At 36.6% G+C, this 25,159-nt stretch overlaps 3 protein-coding genes across 5 annotated transcripts; 1 reads left to right on the top strand and 2 right to left on the bottom strand.

The window, feature by feature from the left end:
• Positions 1-3,694: 3,694 nt before the first annotated feature.
• LOC109210007 lies at positions 3,695-4,460 on the top strand. Its single transcript, XM_019373378.1, has one exon. The coding sequence runs from the start codon at positions 3,788-3,790 to the stop codon at positions 4,349-4,351; it is 564 nt and encodes a 187-aa protein (XP_019228923.1). The 5' UTR covers positions 3,695-3,787; the 3' UTR covers positions 4,352-4,460.
• Positions 4,461-7,882: 3,422 nt separating this feature from the next.
• Positions 7,883-13,857, bottom strand: LOC109210008. 3 transcript variants are annotated; one of them, XM_019373381.1, is made up of 4 exons: positions 13,705-13,857; positions 12,734-12,871; positions 10,121-12,639; positions 7,883-10,027 (listed from the first exon to the last, which is right to left on the bottom strand). In XM_019373381.1, the coding sequence occupies exons 2-4, from the start codon at positions 12,755-12,757 to the stop codon at positions 8,770-8,772; spliced, it is 3,801 nt and encodes a 1,266-aa protein (XP_019228926.1). In that variant the 5' UTR covers positions 12,758-12,871; positions 13,705-13,857; the 3' UTR covers positions 7,883-8,769. The 3 variants fall into 3 exon arrangements, with proteins under 3 accessions (XP_019228926.1, XP_019228925.1, XP_019228924.1); XM_019373380.1 differs by having other exon boundaries at positions 13,671-13,857; XM_019373379.1 differs by having other exon boundaries at positions 13,651-13,857.
• Positions 13,858-16,186: 2,329 nt separating this feature from the next.
• Positions 16,187-24,634, bottom strand: LOC109210009 (macrophage erythroblast attacher). The gene is made up of 7 exons (XM_019373382.1): positions 24,176-24,634; positions 22,843-23,037; positions 22,136-22,258; positions 17,976-18,161; positions 17,141-17,274; positions 16,568-16,754; positions 16,187-16,496 (listed from the first exon to the last, which is right to left on the bottom strand). The coding sequence occupies exons 1-7, from the start codon at positions 24,524-24,526 to the stop codon at positions 16,395-16,397; spliced, it is 1,278 nt and encodes a 425-aa protein (XP_019228927.1). The 5' UTR covers positions 24,527-24,634; the 3' UTR covers positions 16,187-16,394.
• Between the last annotated feature and the right edge of the window lie 525 nt (positions 24,635-25,159).

Genomic DNA, 25,159 nt, shown 5'->3' on the forward strand with positions numbered 1-25,159 from the left:
AACTACAGACTCGAGACACTTGATCAAATGCATGCAAAGATCGTCTTTTGGATTCACTATAGTCAAAGATATCTGTGTGATGTTTTCACTACATGTGCCAAAAATATATGCACAAATCTTGCTGATCAATTAAATGCATAGACGAGATAAAGAAAAACGAAAATATTAGCACAAAAAGAAATAGAAAAGGCCGAATTTTTTTTCCCCATTTGGGTACACCATCTTTTCAGATACTGCAAATGATCAGTTGGTTAGCCAACCAAATATGAGAATTTCCAGGGTTGCACTTTGAAATCAATAGAGTACTTAAATCCTTTCTTAGCCTTCATGCTTAAGTTGGAAATATCCAAATTTAAATTAGAGTATAAGGTATATACATTGCCGGTGTAAAGAATTTTTACATGATCAAGTTACCCAGAGGATATATAGGCAAGCTTCTTTAAAATATGAAATTTATAATTTTGAAGATATAAGATTGATTATATGTTAATTACAACAGATAAAAGTGACTTGATGGTGTAAAATACCTTATACTAACAGTGTATATAACTTAACCTCAATTAAATATGTTAGACAGTCGATGCGTATTCTGTTATTGAATGTATAGAAGTCAATTCAAGGCAGACCTAATCTTGTGCGCTCGGTGAAAATTGTTCACCAAGACTTGAAAAGATGACTTGAAATCAATTAATATCTTAGACTTCGATATGATTTTAACCTGAAAGTTCATGGTTCTCAACCCAATTTATTGATCATTAGGCCACACCCTTTAGCGCCGCTCAATCGGTTTATTTACCTTGAAATTTGTCTCAAATTCTAAAGTTGGATTAAGGTTTATTTCGAAGGCTTAATTAAATACACGAAAATTCGAAAACTAATATTCCTATTATACCTAGAATTTGAGTTTCTTCTATGTTTATAAGATCATCTTTAACATTGGGATCCTTTTTTAAATGAAAAATCTAGTGTATGTTCGTATATAGCTAAAAAAAAAAAAGGAACTAGAAGTAATATATTATGCATGGCAGCAACTACGAAAACTACAACAACCTCCGTAAACAGATGACTTGTCAGTTAATTTTTTCATTATTGTGCCATTGTAGTTATAAGCTTCAAATCTCTGATATGGTGATATATCAGATTGTTGGGTCTAGTTAGGTAATGGTTGCTTAAATTAGAATGTCATTATTGGTTGCATTCAATTATACTTAAGATGATTGTGTAAATAATTGGTCATGAATGAAGGATTAGGTTAACATCGATCTTTGATCCAGATTTAGACTATAAATAAGCATATAGGACACAAAGATACCATATAAAGAAACATAACCCAGCTCTTGGAAAGTGAAAGTTTGCCTTTGTTTGGAAATAAATTATCTCAAAATTAATTATTTCAAGGTTGTTATATTCTACCCTCCCAAAGGACTAAGAATAATATTACAAATTCAAGATTAGTTATAACGCGCCACCAAACGTTGGATAAAATCATCTCAAATTAAATCTCGGTATTAATTATATCCCTCTTACCAAACGAACCTTATAGAGTTTTAGTTCGGCAGAATTCTATAATTTTGCCAAAATTCTGTACCAGTGTTAAGAAATTCATATAACATGTATAAATAATTTATTCGGAACTTAATAGACAATTTTTTTCTAGAATTTAGAATCCATAAAGTCAAAGTTCCATATCCAAATCGAAATTAGATATTATTCCCACCAAACGTGGGATAAAGTCATCTCAAATTTAATCTCATAATTAATTATCCCTTATCACTCATACTAATCGAGCCTTATTGAGTTTTAGTTTGGCAGAATTCAGTAATTTTTGCCAAAATCTGTCCCAGTATTAAGAAATTCATATAACATGTGTAAATAATTTATTCAAAATGAACTGTTTTTTCTAGAATTTAGAATCCATAAAGTCTGAAGTTCTAAATCCGTATCGAATCAGCTATTAAAATATCAATGTAAAAGTTTGAACAATGACTTCATAACACTTTTAATTTGTTGTCTACACACATTTTTAGTTTTTATTAAATTTTGGCACATTCATTCTTATCTTAGACCATAAATAAGCATACAACAAACAAAGGTCGTATATAGTCAAACATTAATCAGCTATTGGAAAGTGAAAGTTGTTCCATTTATCAAAGACAAGGTGTAGAATTAGAACTATTGAATAAGATTGAACAGAACTGGTTAGCTAATTAAAAAAAATCAATGTGGATATCATAATTCCTTCCAATATATTTTTAAAGAAAAATAGAAAAAGTGGGTGAGAAATGTACACCATAAAACAACTCGTTTTCTAAAGTTGGTACAATGGCCTAAATTTAATGACTAATTTTAGTTTCAATGTACTATGTATTTATTCTTTTTTTTCCTTATTTTGCGATGGAATCATAATATTATAGCTAATTCGTCTCCTGTGGCGGAGGGAGGATTTCCGCCAAGAGGGTTCAAAAAACAAAAAAGTTAGTAGAAAAGAGATTGCAGCCAACGGAAATTAAACTAGTGACCTTACAAAGGTGTTGAAGCCCTTGACCACTGGGCTATGCTTTTGGATTGTGTCAAGGAGAACCAAAATATAATATATAGAGGTAAAAAACAGATTTTGCCTTATATTTATAGTATAATTTTCCGGCGAAGGGCCCCTTTTGCCCTCCTAAATCCCCCTTGTTCGTCGCTCAATAGCAACGATCTATCGCTAAAATCCGCCGATAATTCTTTTCTTTTCTTCTGTAGTATTCCTCCTGAAGATCCTCTGCAATATGTTTTTCCCTCCGTCCCATTTTATATGAAGGTTAATCTGAGCATGAAATTTAAGAAATTGAACGAATTAATTTGACATGTAAACCAAATATATGCAAAGTATAATATAATTATCTTTTTAAATAAGTTGTGATAGTCCATATATTTTTTTATTCTCCCTCTCATTATAAAAGAGTAAACATTTTAAAGCAGGTGAGTCCCAACAAAGCATGTCATTAAAAATAAATTAAAAAATAAAAAATATACCATTATGATGGGATAGACTAAAAAGAAATACTATATCATATGGGCGAAATAACAAATAAAATGGGTGCATGTGAATGGACAATTGGACTTCTGTGGTTGATGTTGAGACAACTTGTCCTTTTATCCTTCTAAGGAAGAAATATTTTTGGCCTTTGATTTCAATATTTCGATCTCATCCTCAAACTATATGTCGCACACTCAATTTTCTTAATTAAATTCTATCATATTCATTCTAAAAATATAAAAGGACCACAAAATTCCCAAAGTAAATTAAAAATACTCTATCATTTATATTTGCACGATTTTATATTTCCTTTTTAGTCCGACTAAAAGATGATCTTTTCTGAAACTTGAAATTAATTTAATTTAAATATTTTTTTTATTTTTAATAAAAAACTTTTATTATCACATAAATATTAAGATATTTTAAGTATATAAATTTCAAAAGTTTTTTTCCTTTCTTAAATACCAATCATGTGGAATAAGTTGACATAATCGAGGCGAATGAAGTGCAAGCAAACTTCTCTATAACATCTCTATATAATAATCATTTATTATAAAAGTTAATTTTTTCTCTAAATGGATCGTTTGAATTATGTTATAATATATATCTAATATAACAATATTTTATTATAGCGTCAAAAAAAAAAAAAATCGAACCAAACACGGCTATTATAAAAAAATCTGACTATATTATATTTTTTAAAACTAAAGGAAGGAAAAGAAGGCTTCTTATCTATCATAACCAGAGAACTGAAACACTGGGAAAATGGCGACCTTAACACCTTCCACTCTGCAACTCACAAAATCAAACTCAATCTTCTCACAATCCCCCATCAAACTCCACGCGCCATCTTACTTCTCCTTCACCACACGCGCCACCACGGACGAATCCTCACCGTCCGACACAGAAGAAGAAACCGAAACATCCTCGGACCTGGACAGCTTCGAGAGTAAGCTGTCCCAAGTCCGGCTCCGGTATCGAAGCGGAACGGGTAAAAAAGCGGAGCTCCGAAAGACACGAAAGGGCAAAACAGCAACAGCCGGATCGGGGTCCGGGTCGAACATGTTCCTCCCGCCAATTCCACTGAAGGAACCGGTATCTGATGGACTAAATGTCGAATTCGGGTTCAGCCCGTATTCGGAGCGGGTCAATGGCCGGATCGCGGGTCTCGGGTTAGCAGCTTTGCTATTAGTGGAACTTGCGACAGGTAAGAGCGTGATTAATTATCACACGCCGTCAATTGTGTTTATTCAGATTTATTTTGTGGCGGCTTTAGCGGCTGTGTATTTGAAGTTTGAGAAAGAAAAAGTTAGTGTTTGGCCTAAATAGTTAGTTTACCTGCTAAGCAATGAGCTGCCTTTGTTGAGCTCATTGAGAATCTTTTTTCCAATTTGTTGAACAGTTTATTATACCATTATTAAAATGTGCATTTGTATTATAATTTGTACCAATTGCTAGATTAGCAGAGTGTCTGCTAGAAACATCCTCTCTATCCTGCTAAGGTAAGGATAAGGTCTGCGTACACACTACCCTTCCCAGACCTCACTCGTGGGATTTAACTGGGTTTGTTGTTGTTGTTGTTGTACCAATTACTAGATTGATATTCTTTTCATTAATGTTGTGCTTATGATTCTCTAGAGCCGAGGTCTATTGGGAACAACTTATCTATCTTCACTAAGGTTTATGTATAGATTACTCTCCTCGAACCCCACTATATAGGATTATACTGGTATGTTGTTGTTGTTTGCTAGATTGTTGCTGAACAAATATTATATATTTGGTCACATCATTTGAGGCGAAGGTTATAAATTGCAGGAAGTGAGATTTATACAAGTCTTTATGAGTTAGATTAGCAAGAAACCAAACTAGAAAAGGAAATAGTCCTTATCGTTGCAACTATGTGAACTCATTTGATCCTACACGATGTTAAGTGGAAGTGGTCACTTTGAAGGGGAGCCCGTGAAAATAGTTTCTTGCAGAAATGCAGCGTAAGATTGCGTACAATAGACCTTTGTAGTCCGATCCTTCTCTGGATTCAGCGCATAACGGGAGCTTAGTGCACTGGACTGCCTTTTTGGTCACTTTGTATTAGTAATGAGAGCAAAATACGTGAGATGTAATCAATAGATTTCATTCAACAAAGACCTTTCAGCAAAATCAAAACTCCTTAGTACAATCGATTTCGATATGTCAATTTAATTTAAAGCGGAAGAGGAGAGAACTTGTAAGTCAAGGCATTTGGGAAGCGACAGGGGCGAAGGTTTGACCACCCTTCGTTGAAAAATTATACTGTATATATAGGTAAAATATTAGATTTTAATGGTATATAACATATATTGAACACGCTTTATCGGATCTTTTTGTACTTATTTCAAGTTTGAACACTGGGAAGCGATCCAGTCCGGCTTAGCGGAACTACTTGAACTCGAGTCTTTCAATTCCTTAAGCCATATCCATACTAGAAGAGCTAAATTAAATGATGACTAGATTCATTTTGTGCAAGATAAAGATGATTTTCTAAACTTGTGATCTTAAACATGTCATAACATTTGTGTTGCTATTAAGTTTCTTATCAAGGGTAATATAAAAACTATATGTTAAATTGTTTCTACTTTAGAAAGAGAGAGATCATTTTTTCTGGAACAGATAAAAAAAGTTTGGGAAATAGATTCAGAAAAACTGAAATGGCAAGTACTCCTTCATCCTTAACCAGAGGTGTCGAGTTCGAGTCCTGGAGTTGCCTTTGTTAGGGAGGGGAGCGCTTTACCCCCCCCCCCCCCCCAATGTGGGACTTCCCGGTGCGAATCCGGATTTAGTCGGTCCCCTAATACCGAACACCGGGTGAGAAACCAAAAAAAAGAATTGAAAATGAGGGGAGTAACTTTCTTTATCTGTAATGCTGTAAACACCAACTCATTTCCTTAACTAGATGAGCATTTGAGTTGAGGATTATAATTTGCAAGAAGTGAAACAACTGAATGATTTCCAAAAAAAATTCTAAAGTAATGTGTAGCAAGAACCAAACTAGAAGTTCTTTATCTTATAGGTATAGGTAACTTAAAACTGATAAAAAGAAGTGCACAAAAACAACAAAATCTAGCCCTATGTATAACAGAAGGAAACAGGAACCTGAAGTTCATAATCCAGTTAAGAGTGATCCTATTGTCTTCAAATATATTACCAATGTATAGGAAGGATCCAAAAGAGAAAGGGCTCAAAAGTCAATGCATTACTATCTTGTAGAGCAGTTCGCAGTAAATACAGTCAGACCTCTCTATAACAGCATCCCTATATTATATTATTTTATAATATATGTTCTCCATCACAGCACTTCACTATAACTTCCAAAATATTCGGAACAAACGATACTGTTATAGAGAGGTTTAACTGTACCATCCTACAAACGGAAAGCAAGGTCTGCTACTTCAGTACTATTTTTCTACGAAAAGGGAAAGTAAACGCGCCTTCTTTATAATGCAGTGTAATACAAAAAATAATTGCATGTAATACAAAAAATAATTATAAGAAAACTCAATAGATTTGAAACATAATAATCAAATATGTATTAATATTTTAGACTAACTCAAACTTATAATTTAAAATAAATTGTGATATTATTTTATTTATAGCTAAAACTTTTATATATAAAATTTAATTATTTTTGTAGTAGGTAAGAGATTGTATAAAACAAAATAGAGATAGCGTGAGGATACTTATACTTTAAATTAATTTAAAATCATATAAATTAAATAACTAAATAATACTCAAAAATATTATTAATAGATTTAAATAGTAAAAGAGTTTTGAGTAAGAGGATAAAAACGTAAAATACATTAATCTCAAGAATAAAAAAATCTATATTTATCGATGATTATTAAAAGGATAATAAGCAAAAAATTGGCAAGCTAATAAAAAATCACATGAGAGTATACCAATATTAAATAATGTAAATAATATGAAAACTATAAGCAAAGAACGAAAAAAATTGTGTAAAAACCTTAAAAGAATAAGACTTATTTGAGTTTGAGATGAAAATAAAGTGATAATAAGAATTATATTAATATAGTATGATTCAATATGCTCAAACAAGACAAATCAATCACATGACATATTTAGCATTTTTAATATTGACAAGTAACAACCCCGAACTTAAATCTGTTGTCCATGATTGACTTAGGAGTTTCGGTCATCCAGTTATCGCAAGTAGAAGGTAGTCAAACATATCTTTCTATAATTAGATACCGTTATATTGATTTTATTAGATGGTTTCGTAATTAGGCAGAAAAGGTCCTTTCAATCTCTGTTAATATTTCTCGATAGCAATTTTCTGCCAACTTTTTAGTTTTCCAAGAGAGCAATTTTAGCTATTTGTTTACGAGTTCTCGCCAGGTCTATTGAAAAAAAAACCTTTATCTTCACCAAGTAGAAATAAGGTCTACGTGCACACTACCCTTCCCAGACCCCACCTGTGAAAATATACTGGGTTTGTTGCTGTTGTTTACGAATTCTCGCTAGTTATTTGAAATGGATTCATCAATTAAAGAGGGCATGTGGAATAATTGAGATCCCTCAACCCTCACATGTCGAATAATGAAAGGTATCAATTCGAACCCTGATAATGAAAAACTATTTGATGCATAGTACTTCATCCCTTCAATGAGTCGACAGAGCAAATCCGTATTAGTTGAGCCAGTGGCTTCAAATGCCAAAGAGTTAAGGTTAAAAGAGGGAATGGATGACGTCTCAAGAGATGAAATAGCTGTAGTAGGAACATCCATCTCAATGATATTTGGTCTCATAGATGGTTGCTATTGTTATATCATACTTAAACCTGCATAATTCACCTTGGACAATTATCCATCATCAATCAGTTTCTCTAACTTGTAAACCACGCGCAAATCAGGATTAATTGAGCCGGTGGCTTCAGAAACGCGAATAGTTACACCAAAAAGAAGTTAAAAGAGGACAGGGACATCTCAAGAAATGAAAATGTAGGATGCACATCCATCTCAATGATATTTGGTCTCATAGATGGTGTTATTGATATGTCATACTTAACCTGCATAATTCACCTTGGACATCAGAGAACCAACCCAGTGCTGGTTAAACAGTTGTAAACCACAAAACTCAGTGTCATTTACCCCCGAGGCTTTACAAAGCCAGCATATTAGCAACTTAAACTAGTAGTAGTATTCAAGCCAGCATACTAGCAACTTAAACTAGTTGTGTTCAGGCCAGCATAATAGCACCATAAACTAGTAGTGTTCAGGCCGGCATAGTCGTAGCACCTTAAACTAGTTTCAAGTCAACTCAGTCTAGAGCATCTTAAACAAGTAGTTTTCTCCTCCAAAAGAACAAATTGCAGGCAGCAAAGGTAAAAAGCACGTTCCTTGGACGGCTTACTAGCAAAAAGATTTCTTTTTCTGGAGCAAAAAAATGCATAAATGCATACTTCCAAAAATGATGAGATGTTCATTGAGATATTAAGTGAAAGTCTGCTTCTTTTCAATAAGGAGATATTAACACCTCTTCAGGCAAGACTCCACTGTGTCTAGAGCCACCTTCTTATACTTCAACATTTCTCATTCGTCCAGATGCAATAAAAAATCAGTCTCTGTTCCTCATTACACGCAGCAAATTACCTGTACCTGTAAGGACCAAGAATTCTTTTACAGGATCCGAGCGATGCGGAAACAGTGTTCCCCACGGCACAGCTGCTGATATTCCAAGTTCAGTGAGCCATAAAATCAAAATCTTCTTCTTTTCAATCTAGAGACATCAAATCCCTCTTCATGCCAAACTTGCCCACTCTGTCTAAAATTACCTTCTTGCTCCTCCACATTTCTCATTCGCCTAGGTAAAGGTCGATCCTTGATATTTGCATCAAATTCTCTTTCCCTAGTGTTATTTCGTTCAACAAACTCTTCATCTGCTTCTGGATAGAACCTAAAAGGCCTAGGGCCACCATCTTGGTTGAAACGGAAAGTGTCATTTTCGCTGTTATAAGAAGGACGAAAAGAACGAGCAGGTCCTCCTCGCCTCTCGCCATACTTCCTTCTCTCATCAGTACTTCCACCACTACGAAGCTCAGGAAACCTGCCAGTGTGTATCGGCCCATCAAAGTAGTCATCACCATCAGCCCTCTCCCGACGATCTAACATCTCAAGTCTCCTATTTCTAGTAAATACCCGATCAGGTGGACTTCTTCTGATAGAAAGAGACCTTGGATGCCCATGCTCCTGTCCAGCATCCACATCCCTCATATCATTCAGACGCCGAGCAGTATACGATGGAGAGTCACGCCTTCGAGGAACCATATCGTCAGTAAAAGAAGTTCGTGGGGAAGACCTCATCCTATCTTCCCTGTACATAGCTGGAGACCTGTGCTGAGATGAATCTGGAAGACCATTGAATCCTTCGGTCGGTCTCCTCCGAGGAGATGACCAAGGGCCAGGGGGACGCGTACGGGATCTAGCAGGAGATTTAGACCGCATTCGAGGGAAACCTCTTCTCTGCATCGTGGTAAACTTTGTATTACCCCGAATGAAATGACCATCTGGTCCATCAGAGCCATCTTCACCAGTGCATCTACTTGGGCTGATATTCCTAGGAGCTCTACGAAGCATTTGAATACCCATCATGGCAGCATCTTCTCTTCCATTGGGGGACAGCCGCCGTGCAGGTGGATGCCGAAATGAAGAGAAGGAATCATTTAATGGCTTCCTCCTCCTATTACTAACAAAATCAGCACCATCGAGTCTATCATAGTCATTACGTTCAATTTCAGATTCCCCAACAGCAGCAGTACGTTTACGTCTAAAACGATAATCAGTGCCACCTCCATAGCTTTCAAAATCACGCCCAGAATCCCAATCACTACGCGAACTATCAAACCGGCCCGAACCCCTCCCTCTTCCACGCATGAAGTTCCCCCGTGAGCTGCCAAATGACCGGTCCTCATTCCTATGCCGGACAAATTTAGGACCATCAGCATAAGTTTCATCTCTGGAAAATGCAGGAAGAAAAAGTCATAGTTGAGCAGCATTCAGATACAAAAGAAAAATTACAAATCAAACAGCAATGAAAAGAAAAAATTACCTATTCTTTCGTAGATGGAATTTCTCCTCCTCTATATCAGAATACCTTTCTCTTCCACTTCTTGAAGGCAGTGACCTACCTGTAATAGTTCTGACATTACTAGGAGATGTCACATTAGATGCACGAGGTAAATTGATAATCCTGCTCTTGCTTCCAACATTTGACAAATCTTTATTAGAGTTGGCATTAATAGATGTTTCAGCATTCTGCAAAGATGAATCAACTGTTGGTGCCATATCAAATCCTCCAATATTCTCGTTATTAGCCTCGCCAACATTTCTGCCAGACCCACTGCTTCCAGTAGGCGCTTCGTCACATAAGACATCCTTTTGACATCCCTCCTGCAGAACTGCTATTCTTGATTGATCAACTGGTCCTTGTTGAATAGCACCAATAGGCCTCTGCTCATCAGCTCCTGTTGTTTCCTCCTTATCCAATAACGGACTCCGCAAATTACCGTCTTTATGATCAATTTTGTCAGCTTTCTCATCACAGCCTTTCACAAAGTCATCATTACTCTCAGTATGAACTGGCAAACTGTTATCTTTTTCATCATAATTGACCTCAACCCCAGAAGAGCCAGCAGAATGAGCACTTTTGCTATTTTTTTCCGAATCCATCCCCTCAGCAATTGGGTCTTCTGCAATTGACTGCATCATTGGCTCACGGACCTCACCTTCTTCATATTCCTCATCCTCTCTGCCACACCCCACACTCTCAGCATCAACATGTCCCGCAAAAGCATGATTACCATCAGATTCATAATCAGAACCATAACATTCCTCTTCTGTACCAGCTGATATACTTATCTTTTCCTCATCAATTGCCGATCCCACACCACTTGCAACCAAATGATGTGTCTCTCGTTTATCTTCAACATTGATGCCCTCCAACACAGATGCCTCCACTTTATCACTGGACACATTTGATTCTTTGAGGTCAAAGTTCGCATTTTTAGCAGCAATATCAGCATTTGCCTGGTCTAGAGCATTTTTACTTCTATTAGCTTCTTCAGTATGAACAGAGTACTCAGATTGAGTAGACAAGTCCCCACTCATCACAGACAAATCTGAACAGGTAGACAATCTAGAAGGGCATCCCTTTTGAGGGGTCAAAGGCATTGGCAGTGTAGACGAAGATGAAGAAGAACTCTCCTGAAGCTGCAAAACCCTTCCAACTGATTGGTGTGCAATCACATCTGACGTCATGGATATTTCCTGACTAACCTCCTGGAGTGGTTCACATTTCACTGGTTTTTGCTCGAGTAATTTCTGAGGACCCTTAGTCGACATCTCAGTAGGTTCCAGATTCTGCCTCACAACTTCAGGTTTTACTACATTAGCATCCAATGTTCCAGCTGGACGACATGCAGTTCCAGCATTGTCTTGTACCAAGGCTTCCTCGACAGGTTCTGACTTAACTGTTTTACGAGTGGGGGAATTCATGTTACTATTCATTGCCAGATTTTTCAGCAAACTCGAGTTCGGACTAACCCTGCTAGAGTCTACTTTAGCCAATGACTGCAGTATTGAGGAGTCAAACCCACGTAAAGTACTACCAAGACTGAGAGGAAGCACATCTGCAGACTTGTATGGTAGGCTAGGCTGTATTAATGAGATGGGAAAATTAAATTCCCGCTCACTAGCTCCAACAACTTGTTTCCCTTTATCAACATTAGCACCAACAACAGAAGCAGAACTAATAGAAGGCTCTCGGTCTAGTGAACTAGAAGTCTTACTTAACATATCAATGTGACTAGCATCTTGAACAGGAACATCGTCACCAGAACCCTCCCATGAGTCCATGGGAGTATTCAGATCCCAGTTAGATCTATTAGTGTGTGCAGTATCATCAGAATCATTGTTATTCAATCCATTCTTGCAACTTCCGTCCTGGGAAATGTCCTTCCCTTTATTCAAAGACAGAGAAAGCAATGAAGGATTTACAGTTCCACGCAGCAGGCAACTCCCCTCAGTATTTGGATCAACCAGTGAAGAAACACGTGGTTTCTTTGGGCCTAATGACAGTTCAATATGTCCAGAATCAGCAGGAAGTTCAAGTTTACATTGGCTTTTCCCTTGTTTGGCAACAATTTCCTTCTTCACATTCACTATGGTCCTACCTGGAACTTCCTGGCTAGCTAATTTTTTGGCAGAAGCTGGTTTCACTTGATTGTCTACATTTCCCGAAGGACCAGAACTAGTATCAGGGTTTGTTTCCCGAGATATGGTTAAAAATGGTTGCAAAGTAGGCGGAGAGTCAACATTCGGATCAGAAGGTTTTTCCTTTTTTACCTCTAAAAGAGTATTCTTGACAGTATCAGATTTACTTGTACTATCACAAGAACTCAAGGTAGAGCCCTGGACCAAGCAAGAACCTTTGGTCTTGGATTCACTTTCGTTAGACAAAGAAGACGGCTCAGCACGAGTAGGTGAAGGAGACTGGACCATAGAGTACCACCTCTTCTTAATAGGGATACCTGATGACGAGTTACTGGGCTGCCGGGAAAGAACCCCAGGCTGCAAATACATGACGAAATAGAACGATATTAAAACAAAGCAAGTATTACACAGTTAGACCAATTCAGCAGCAAATCATAAATCAGATCGAGACCTCTTCGTTGCCTGAAACTGGCATGGTTCCAAAATCAGCTAAATCTTTTATCTCCAGAAAATCTCACTCAAGTACAAACGTTACAATCAAGTTGTAGAACACATCTGAAACACTAGATCACAGTCCTCTAATAGCACCCTGCAACCAGATATGCCAAAATATTATAATACAAAGGAAGAGAAACAAACAGTCAGAATCACCAAACATACACACACATATCACATTACATACACAAAAGAAAAAAGATAGACATTGGTGATATCAAGTGCAGATCCAGATGAACGAAGGGAAAAAAGTAAGCATCTGAACCTCATAAACACTACGAGGTAAACAGGATTGACCAAAATAATGTAACAAATAGTTACTCCATCTATTTGTCAAAACCCTTAATATTTTTTTAGGATGGTGGTGTTCGGTCCAGGTTACACACATCTCGACTATTCCACCAATACATATTGCCTTCTGCAAGCACAAGTACCGGTCAACTCTGACTACCAAGACTTAAGCTTAGGCAGATGGTAAGAAATCACCAAAAATCCAAAAATCCTAACATCACCCGCAAATTCCAATCTAGTTACAACTTAGCCAGACACAAAAACATAAAATCCCAGAAATACCCTCTCTATCCTTTGGTGCCATTGGATAAAATTACAAAGATTTTCAAGCTCTAAATTTTTTCAAGCCCTAGTTCTATCTGAATCAGATAATCTGATCATAAAGATGACAAATCAATCTCTAAAATACAACACACAAAACCATCATTTATTTGATTCATAACAGTAAAATAGTCAAAATCCAATCCCAAAAAAACCCATATATAACCAAAGAAAAAGCATATCCATCACTCATCAGATCCAAATTTCAGGTAAACAATCCATAAAACCCGAAAAATTCAAGCATCAAAAACAAAATTTCACCTGACAAAATTCAATCATACCCCCAAATTAAAGCACAAAGATAAAAACGAGAACCTTCGCTAATTTCAGACAGCAAAAGAGAGTATAATGGAGGAGGAAAAAAGGAGTGAGAAAAAAAGAGAGGAAAAGGGGAGAAAGACTTTTGGGTGGTGAGTTTTCTCGTACTATTTGATAGATTGGAATTGGTGTTGTAGTTGGTTAGGGTTTTGTGGACTTTTCAATAATTGCAATAACTTCCTTTATTTAAAGGTCCTTTATTTTCTTTCTATCTGTCATTTTCATTTCCCTGATTTTTTATTAATGACACTTTTGACTTGCTTTTCCTTAATACAATAATTGAAGAAATTGTAGGGTAGGTGGCATCCCATGTTTCCTCCATACACTTTACATTTGCTTGCAAATTACATCAGAATCTGGAATAAAGATTGCTTCAAACTTTATCATCAACCATTAACTCTAAAGTCTCATTTGGTATAAGTGATAAGGAATAATTAATTTCGGGATAATTAAATTTGAGATGAGTTTATCTCATATTTAATTGAAATAAAATCGTGGTATAACTTATCCCGGGATTAGTTATCCCAAAATTGTAGTATTTTTATATCCCTATGGGAGGGTGGAATAATTATTCCCGGATTAATTAATTATGAGATAGCTTGTTTCCCAACCAAACGACCCTTAACAAATTTATAGTGTGAACAAATATGCATTTGTAGAGAATCTGGAAATAAGATTGCTCCCAACTTTATCACAAACCATTAACTTTTGAGTGAATTTATCTCAAATTAAGTTATCATAGTTAAGTAATAAATATGTTAAAATAAATCGTAAAATCTATAGTTAAGTAGTAAATTTAAGTGAAAAGAATGTATCATGTACTTATTAGTTAAAATATTCATCTGAAAAAATACACATATCCTACGTTAATTAGTTTAATGTTTTAGTTTTTTCCTCAACATATCCAGGATAGAAGGGTGTGGAGATCGAAGATTAGGGTAGTTGGCTAGTAGGTAGTCGAGAGTTCCTCGTTCTTTTTTAGTAGTATTAGTAGCTCCCTTGTTTTTTTCGTTCGCTCTGTATATCGTATGTTCCAGTTTGCTATTGTTTGATGCTATTCTCTGTTACTGGTTTCGTTGTTGTTGTTGTTATAGTTATCTTTCTCCCCTTTTCCTTATCGTCCTTCGTCCCTCTATATTTTCTTTCTTCTTCCTCTTTCTCCTTCGTCTTCTTCCTTTCTCTCTTTTCACCTTTTCTTGAGCCGAGGGTCTATTGGAAACAGTCTCTCTACCTCGCCAGGTAGGGGTAAGGTCTGCGTACACACTACCCTCCCCAGACCCCACTTATGGGATTATACTGGGTATGTTGTTGTTGTTGTTGTCGTCATCTCGCATCTTTAATCAGTTAAATTATTTAAAAAATATATATTTTAGTCACTATCAAAAATAATAGTCAACAAAGTTTATATATTTTGTATATGTGTGTGTTGTATACAAAAATTATATATATTTTATATTCTTTTTGGTTAGCAAATGCAAGAGTTTTGTATTTGTCCTAAAATATAAAAGAGACAAAAGAAGACAAGATCAAAACATGGGAGATATTTTAGAGGTCTCTCTACAAAATTAACATACAATTCTGGTGGACCCAATCTACTGGAAACAGCTAAGTAATTGAACTTTGAGTTGAACTGTTCAACCTTTATAGTGGGTGTATACTTTTCTTTTTCCTTTTTCTCGCTGGCGGGACAATTCAGCTCTTATTTTGTTTGGTGCGATCGTGACAGGGTCTCCACATTTATTGCGTTATTGCTAATTTAGTCCTTTCTCATTTCTTGTTTTGTAAAGGGATGCCTCAATTTAAGGCCTAGTTCCATCCAATTGTCATGTGACCAAGAGGTCACGGTAAGTCATGAAAACAGCCTTTTGCAAAAATACAATGCAAGACTACCTACAATAGACCCTTGTGGTCCGACCCTTCCCGGATCCCGCGTATAGCAGAAGCTTAGTGCACCAGACTGCCCTTTTTCTCCATCCAGCTGTTCCAAAGAGCAAATAGTTACCAGTGGAGGATCTCTAAAACAACAGTAATTAAGAGTCATTAAGTGTTTTAAAGGGCAAAATGCAGAGATGATTATCTAAAATCACAGTTGACAATAATGTCCAAACTAACTTGTGCACACCTTGACTATTTCACCAGACTTGCTACTTTTCACCGTAGCTCTGTTCATCAAAGCTAAGGGGGATGGAAAGAGAATACCATGTCTTTGTTCCGACTGGAACTTGAACTCTGACCTTTTATAGTTTTCACATACTTTATTGATCGATAGCCACGGTTACGTTACCAATTGCAACTGAGAAAGCATGAACAAGTACGTTCCTCCTCAATAATATGCAAATACACTTGAGATGTCCTACTAATTGCAATTGAGCAAGGCAATGGAGAGAGGAATTTGGTTGGTGGGGGGGGGTGGGGGGTTAGCATACTGTAGGACTACAGGGATGCTTCTTAGAGACCAATTTGCCTGGAGATCATGCTCTCATGTAAAACACGTGCAACTAACTGATATGCTGTACAAGTCAAACTTTAATGTTAACATCCACATAAATTTTTTGCTCACACAAGGATTAAGAACTTGGTGATTTCCATATATACAGCAGTCCCCTAAACAAGAATTCATGGGCACCGGAAAGCTCCCAGAGCAAGTTTCTTGCTTGGTGATTGACAGTCTAATGAAAAACAGAAACTCATGAAATGTAAGCCTTAACCAGCTGTGTGTAGTTGCAGGTAAAGCCTGTCCTGGGACATGTGATTCTGCCATCATTCCTCTTGGCCATCTCTTCAAGTGCCTGCCATCACATAGATGTAAGTCACATTGTCACTGAAGGAAGCACAAACACGTAAGCAACTACACGCAAACCTTGGTGCTATAGACATATCCATTAGGCAAGACAAGGGGTGGATTTTCAGTATCCATCAGCTCTTTGGTTATGTAGCAAACAAGCTTCGAGTGATGCTGTTTTGAATATGGTAGTGGCGTCGCTAATTTACGAAAGCTCTCCTGTGATAAAGGATCCTCCTTTGTGCAATCATCTTCATAACAGAATCTATAGATTTGGTCAAGGAGAAGCATGGAGCAGATAAATTTATAATTTTCCTTCGGTTCCTCTTTTTCTTTTCCCAATGACCACATGGAACTTTGGCCATGGGGGGAGAGGGAGCTTGAAGTAGTGCAAAGTAATGAAAAGAAACGCACAGAATCTCAATTACTAAAAGAAAATATCAGTAGTTAGTAAATCTTATAATCATTACCAGCTGAGATTATTCCTACTTCCTCCATGTAAAAGCATAGAAAGAAGACAAGCCTGATTAGTCTGTCACTATGTAATTGATTGATTTATATTTACTTGATTCTTAATAGTAAAATACCAGTCTGTGTAGTGATCATTTGCAAGCAAAAATTTCCTACAAACCAATCGTTTGTTGTGGATACGGAGTTTTCAATGCAGACAGCCCTGCTTGAAGATATATATTCAGCAACGGCTCAAGAGTCATGCCATATAACTTGCAGAACTCCTGTTTGAATTGATCAATTAAGTAATCCCACTGCTTTGGTTCAAATAAAGCCTGTAACAGAAACAGACAATTGTCAAATAATTCTACATATATTGAAAATCAGCTTGTACTGCTTTTATTCTACTCAAGCTTTGATTCTTCATATACCGCAGATATCCATCTCACAAAGACGTGAAGAAACATAAGACCAAGGAGGGAAAGCGAAATCAAACCGACATAAAAAAGATACGATCAAATCGAGATAAACGCAGGTAAAAAATCATCCTTGAATCAAGAAGAATTTCCATACATGATATCTGAGAGTTCCAAAATCGATGCCTAAATACATATTTTTTTATAGGTAAATCAATGCCAAAATATTGTATTACCATCACTCAAACACTTGAATTAACACAATAACAAAAGTATTACACATTACTCTTCATGTTCATTTTCCTCCTGTTTTCCTTTCAATGTTTTCCGACTGAACTACTTACTTTTGTGTTTTTTGAACACATGCAAAAGCATACATGGAACAAGTCATATACATACTTAAATGTAAAACATATAGAGCACAAACTTATATTCGTCCAGTAATGAGTCAGAAAGTTGAACTAATTTAGAATAATGCTTGAAAGCATTGAAGGTGAAAGAGTCGAACCAAATTGAAGAAGCTACTGAAGTATTTTAAACTCTCATAAATGTTTCGACATAAAAGTGCAAATAAACACTTGATTTCAAATATACAGAAAGCTAGCACGAAAGACCTTAACCTTGTAAGTTGCACATTCAGTATTACTCTTGAAAGCAAGTGTCGCCAAGACTCGCTGCAACTCTTTCATATGGGTAGAACCCCAAGGTGCAAGATATTTCCGAGCATATGTAATGGCCCGCATCATGTTTTCAGCTCTTACCAACTCTATGAACTCTTGCAGTCTCAGCTGGAACTCAAATTTGCTCTGTCAACAAGAGAAGCAATCATCATATTGTATTTGCAGCAAAATGTTCCAATTTGTAGCACTACTTCTACCAAATCCCAAGAGAGCACTGACCCAAAGAATTAACTACAAATTGGGGTTGAAAATAATACACCCTGTCTCAAAATGTCTGACGTGTTCCGCTTCAAAAGATTCAAACCAAGTAAAACGTATTCTTTCACCATTTTGATACTGAGAATAAATTGCAATTTATTTATCCTTCCGTAAAGCTTTAGTATCAAAATTTTAATAGTTCGTTTAGCTTCAAATTTTGGTCAAATTGATCATCAATAAAGCAAAACATATAGAATAAATTGGCACAAGGGGAGTAGTTATACACGCAGATACTTAGTTTTTGCTCAGTGATATATTTTTTGTGACAACATTCTGCAGTAGCCATCCGATCATTATCCACTAACAGTTAGCAGTGCGCAATTTAGTGATTCATAGGACCTAGTCAATTAGAAAGGTCACTTCCACGACCACTCATCCCTTTTTGGATAAGTTTCATGATGATTTATCTTTCTGACGTGCAAAACTTTAGTGAAACTTGGTAGAAAAGGAAGAGCAAACTTTGAGGATACATCTGACTTCTCGTTTCAAAGTATCCGGAGTTCAGACATAAGAGGATGCATGAACATGGTTCTCTGAAGCAACTTCATCCAATAAAAAGGAACTTTCAGCATTTCAAGCTCACAGCTCATCCACCTCAATATCCAGGATAATGTAGCCACACTCAAACAACCGTCCAGTTACACCTCAATAAAATGAATCCCAAGTATTTAAACCAGTACATCCTTTAATCATTGAATGACAGGCGGGATAATAATACGGGCTCCCTATTATTCAACCATTCAATTAAGACAAAGACAGGATTCACCAACTGCAGTCATGCTTTGCACTACTATGCAATGGCTATTGGTATTATAATTATATTGTGCATTTACAACTCTGCTATGGCTACTACAATAGTGAACATTTCAAATCAAAAGGTATAGCATTGTAGCAACAATAAATGCAAATAATATGGATCATCCATGTCAGATACTCTTATTTAAGCTTTGATCTCCTGAAGCATGAAGTAGCTCACAACATGAACAAAACGGTTCTATTGATAAGAGAAGATAAGTGTACTACCCACTGGAATGCAGCTTTAAACTCGAGACATTAACGAAATAACAAACCATAACGTTTACATCGTGCAAGCAGCAATCCATCCCTCAGTTTTAGTCCAGAACTGTGCAAGCGAGGTAATGCATAGAGATAGTGATAGTACCCCAAGCCCATTTTCTTTCCTTTATGGATCTCATCACAATCTGATGAACTATGCTACAGTTAGAGAGCAGATGCAGAGTCCTCAACGCATACTTGCCAAATTATACCCTGCATATTGGACAAGATTACCTCTGACTGACTTCAGAATATCCAAGAATATAAATACCCAATTCTACTTGTGAGTCTTGTGCGTGCTAATGTATGCTTCGGATGCCAAGTTTCACATCATATGCAATGATCAAAAGAGAAACTGGAACCAGTGGCACCTTGGGAGTCGGGACTGCTGTTACACAACTCTTATACATCTAACCTCCACAAGATATACAAGGTCAAAGAGAGCCATCTGATTATAGCATCTCAAAGAGAGTTGCCAGCCCCAGATCGCATTAAAAACCTTTCATCAATCTCTCTCTCTCTCTCTCTCTCTCTCTCTCTCTCTCTCTCTCTATATATATATATATATATATATATATATATATATATATATATGGTTTTCTCCCCTTCAATAAATACAGAGCTTCATGCCAAGGGTTGGCTGTTCAGGTTGGTGTTGCTTCAAGCTTCAAGCCACAGCACGGATTAAGTAACAGAATTTAAAATCCATTTAGATGGTCAATGAACAACAACATTGAGTTTCCTCCATCAAGTCCCTCGAGTAAAAGATCTAGTATGTGAAGAATAAAATCAATCACCCAATCATCAGCTGGCTGTCTATGACCTTTTGCAAGCTCAATTCAAAGTTGAAAAGCTATTGATGATACTTCAGAAAGATGAAGAATAATATTCTCTTGGTCACGTAGATCTTTGTCAATCAACATGGGGAAGAAGGGTTGTAATTACAAATTCTAAGCACTAGTTAATTTATGAAGAATATGAGTGTACTGAGCTTTTTTTCTTTTGAAAAGGTAAAAATAAGCACACTAAACATATAACACTGGTTTACATGTTTTGCAAGGTCATGCTAAAGAATTTCTAAGCAGTATGTTATAAAAGGACCTTTGTGCACCAGGCTACCCTTTTTTGTGTTAATCAAGACGGCAATGAGGTAATACTGATATATCAACACGTAATTTGTGCTTCCAGTTGCCAACAAACTTTCCTCCTTTTTCATGCCTTTCTTCAAGAAAACACATCAGAGGATCCCCCTTTTCCAGGGAATTCAAGGAGAACCAATTCAGGCGATTATGTAGTTCCTGATCAACCCATTGAGATTTGAGACATATGCATCCATTACTACAGTCTATTGGAAACAGCCTCTCTATCTCCACAAGGTAGGGGTAAGGCTGCGTGCACACTACCCTCCCCAGACCCCACTGTGTGGGATTATACTGGGTTTGTTGTTGTTGTTGTTGTTTGTTGCATTCATTACTACAGTCTGATATGTTTCTTTCTTTGCAGAAGCAGTACAGTAGTGATCTAGCTTCATGATTGAGAAATCTACCACACCATAAAGAAAGACTAATATTTTCTGGTCTGAATGACCGCACTCTATGCAGCATCACAGCCTTCCGACAACAGAACACTCTCCATCTACACCTCTTTTGGACATAAATCTCTGCAACTCAATTTAATGATATTATTTGCCTATTGGCAGCTTTCTGAAAGTCTTCCCTAGCTATTTCAAATAATAGCCAGAATAAAGTATCCATGATCTCAGCAGAGGAAGGGTTTGAATGAACAACCTAATCCATACAGCAAAAGCATGCATGAGGCAACTAACATCTCTTCTAGAATCCATGGCACATGAGAAACTTCAAGAGGTGACTATCAGATTAAGGTTCGCATGATCTGGCAGAAGATGTGGTTCGGAATGGACATTGCAATGTCAACAGCAAAGCAAGGATGGTACATTTAATATCTGCTACCCGTTGCAGATGAGAAAGCTGAATAAAATGACACTCAACTAAATCATAAATCTCAATTAATATGCCACCAGTCGCATAATCCTGTTACCACATATCCTAAGCTGATTTAACCCGTTAAAAGCACAGCAAATAAGTTAGAAACCGGCACATCACTTTAAGCATATTATGCTTGAAATATCCTTCTTCACTAAAGTAGGCCTGATATATCCCTTATTGGGAACAACTATAACCAAAAAAGTGGACCCAAGCAGAATTTCTGCTCCCTAGCTTGGTTGCAGAAACGATGTACCGAAGGCTTTACAAACGCTAATAAACCATCAAGCACACAGTGGAAATGCCTTTCTCAATAAAAATACATCAGGCTTCTCATCAGTTTTCACCCTTTCACTAACTTTTCCCCACGTTCTGCACATTGGCAGCCCAAAACATCTGAGTCATAAAAGTTCTAGCATTCTGTGACATGCACCGACAGAAGTCTTATGTCCATCATAGTAGTCAGAAGTAGATCCACTCAACCCAGTTAACATGTTAAGAGGCTGATCTGAAACTTTTCGTGCTTTTTCATATTTCAGCTACACGACTGAATAACAATTCATTGAAACCAGAATTGGTGGTTAGCCCAGTGAAGAAAATAAGTAATATGAAAATGATGTTATATTGATGAATACTCTGGTTCTGCATAACAAATATATTTAGGACTAGAATGAATTATCAATTTTATCACAAATTACAATACAGTTATAGGATGAAGGAATTGTTAAATCAGTAATAAAAATCTTAAAAGACAAAAGCTCAAAGAAACAAAGATAAATGTACCTTTGATTTCTTTAGCCTGGATTTGTTATCAGCACACCAGGCTAAAGCAGGAGTCACCTCCTTGTTTTGAAGAGCATCAATGACCTTTTTTGCTTCATGAAAGACGTCAACGTCAACAAGATCCTGGAATAGAAAAGATCAAACTAAATCACAATGACTCAACGTTTTGCTGCATGGGTTTTGGTTAAATGTCTGTATTGAATGCCATAATGGGGTTCTTAATAATACCACAGTGGAGTTCTCAAAGATAAGAAATATTACTTTACAGATGAAGGAAGTAAATGGAGGAAAGAGATACCCCTCCAGAAAAGATTTAAAGAGGATTTATACATCTATCACTTTCCTCCAATCGCACCAAACATCCAAAAGTAAATGACTAATCCTCTATCTAAGAAAAGTAATACAATAAAGTTCCATTTATTTACCCTTCCTCTTCCCTTGATGGATTCAAACACAGTTCTAGAGTAATTCCGAAACAACAGCCAACCGTTGAAAGTTAAGCACTTTATGTAAAATTATATGCTAGATAAGAGAAAGCTGTCAGCTAAGGGGAGCTTAATGCAACTCATATGTAAAATTATATGCTAGATAAGAGAAAGCTGTCAGCTAAGGGGAGCTTAATGCAACTCAAAAACTGGAACAACATGACCATTTAACCAAATAAATGATACCACATGCTAAAGTAAACGAACTCGAAGAAAACCCACCTGGATGTTGCTGCTTTCAGCAAGCTTCATAGCAGTGTCATAATATGACATCCGCAACATGTAATCTACCAGTATCCGCTTCAAACGGATATCATTCCAATCTGATAAATTTTCTGGATCAGCAGATTCTAGATGATCTAGCCGTGCTCTGCATCTTTGCGCTTGCAGGTTCTCTGTTCGACTCCCCTCTTCCAACTGATTGTTGACACAATATAATATGTTACCTCATTTTCAGCTGATCAAAGGATGACTGAAGCTTTTCAAAGCTTCGTGTTGGGTTGTATCTAGCTTTTCAAACATATTAGACTAGCCAATAAACTAAATGAGCAAATTGGAATACAAATCCAATATTCAACAAAAAATAGAGAAATTAGACACACAGATACACACACATATGGATGTTTCTCTTGCTTTATCCAATCTTATACAATAAAATAATTGTTCTCACAATACAAAACCACCTTTACCTAACTTTAACTGATCAAAAACATATCTGAAGCATTTCATATTTGACTGTTAATCTGTTATTAACCTTATAAACAGATTAATCACTTTTGAATACAGGCTGAAAACTGAATGAGCATATGTCGTACATTTCAACATCCAACATCCAATTAAGAACTGAAAATTCACACACACTCTCTAACAGACACACACACACAAAATACCTAGAGAAAAGTTTTGCTTCCTTGATCCAATATCCACTCTTATCCAGTAATATAATATGATACAGACACACATATACACAAACACGCAATACACAGAGAAAAGTTTTGCTTTATTCATCCAATCTCCAATCTTTTTTTCAATTGCTAACACGCCCAATTCAATCTCCAATTTTATACAGTAATATAATATGATACACACAGCTAGTGGGAGCTGCCTATTATGGTAGCACAACCATATGAAAATTTTCCTGACACGAGGGTCTACCGGAAACAGCCTTTCTGTCTTCTTTAAAGGCAGGGGTAAGGTCTGTGTACACTCTACCCTCCCCAGACCCACCTGTGGGACTACACTAGGTATGTTGCTGTTGTTAATATGATACGAACATACAATACACAGAGAAAAGTTGCTTCCTTGAACCAATATCCACTCTTATATAGTAATATAATATGATACACACACGCGTGTCTATTTGTTTTTGAGAAGTTTTGCTTCTTTCGTCCAATCTTATACTGTAAGCAAATATGATTGAGCTACTCAGCAACTTCGGTTTGAGTGTCTGTGTGTCTCTCTGTGTGTATGTTTTGTGTGTGATCGAAGTTTCGATTCCTTTATCCAAACTTAATATAGTAGAACAGCAAAATCATAATTAAGTTACTCTAAGTACCTTCCGTTTAAGCCCCTGCAACCTGGAAACAAGTGAATTGAGTCGATTTACGGCATCATCACGGGACATAACAGAGTCAGCGGCGGCAGCGGCATCCGAAACGCCAGAGATAACAGCGGACACTTCCTTCTCAACAATACGGTGATTGGATCGAATCGTCTTTTTGTAATATTCGAAAGGGACACGGAGGAACTGGTGTTCTAATTTGAGTGATTCGGAGAGTTGGTTCAGTTTTGACGACGGAGCGTTAGGCGAGATACCGGCGGTTGGAGTGACGGCGGTTGGGGTGACGGCGGTGCTGCTGGCTGTGGAAGTAGGCGAACTGCCGTTGGGAATTGTTTCCATTTCCATTGGAAAAAGTGAAGGTTAGATCGGAGAGACAATGTGGAGGAAGGAGTGCTTCGTTGGGCAATTCCTGATTAGATAGAACATCTAATTGGTAAAAAGCCACGACGTCGTTTCGGTTTAAGCAGACATGTATACATGCCGTTCGATAATGCGACTTTAAGTATTCTGTAAATGCTATTTATATTTTGTAAATCGCATTAACCTAATTGTAATTTGTGATCGTATTTTATAGATGTGATTTATAGGTCAATTTTTTGAAATTCCTAAGTCACTTTTCTATGATGTCTAAGTTGCATTTCATAAATGTGATTTAGGCTAACATCGTCTCCAGTACCTTAGTTAATCTAGAATACATGAAAATCTCATATCACATGCGCGTTTTATATATTTTTTTAATTCTCACAAAAATTACACTAGTAAAAGAATTTCAGCTTATGATTTCTAAAGTTGCATTTAGAAATGTGATTTAAGCTAACGTCACCTTCCAGACCATATGTTACCTCAATTAACTTATAATATATGTAATTCGTATATTGCATGTGCATTTTTAATATTTTTAAAATTCTCCCAAGAGTATACTCCTGAGAACTTTTTTTCTGCCAAAATTTTGTGTGTGTGTGTGTGTGTTTTTTTTTT

This window comes from Nicotiana attenuata, unplaced genomic scaffold (genome assembly GCF_001879085.1).
Source record: "Nicotiana attenuata strain UT unplaced genomic scaffold, NIATTr2, whole genome shotgun sequence".
In the NCBI taxonomy this organism is placed as follows: Eukaryota; Viridiplantae; Streptophyta; class Magnoliopsida; order Solanales; family Solanaceae; genus Nicotiana; species Nicotiana attenuata.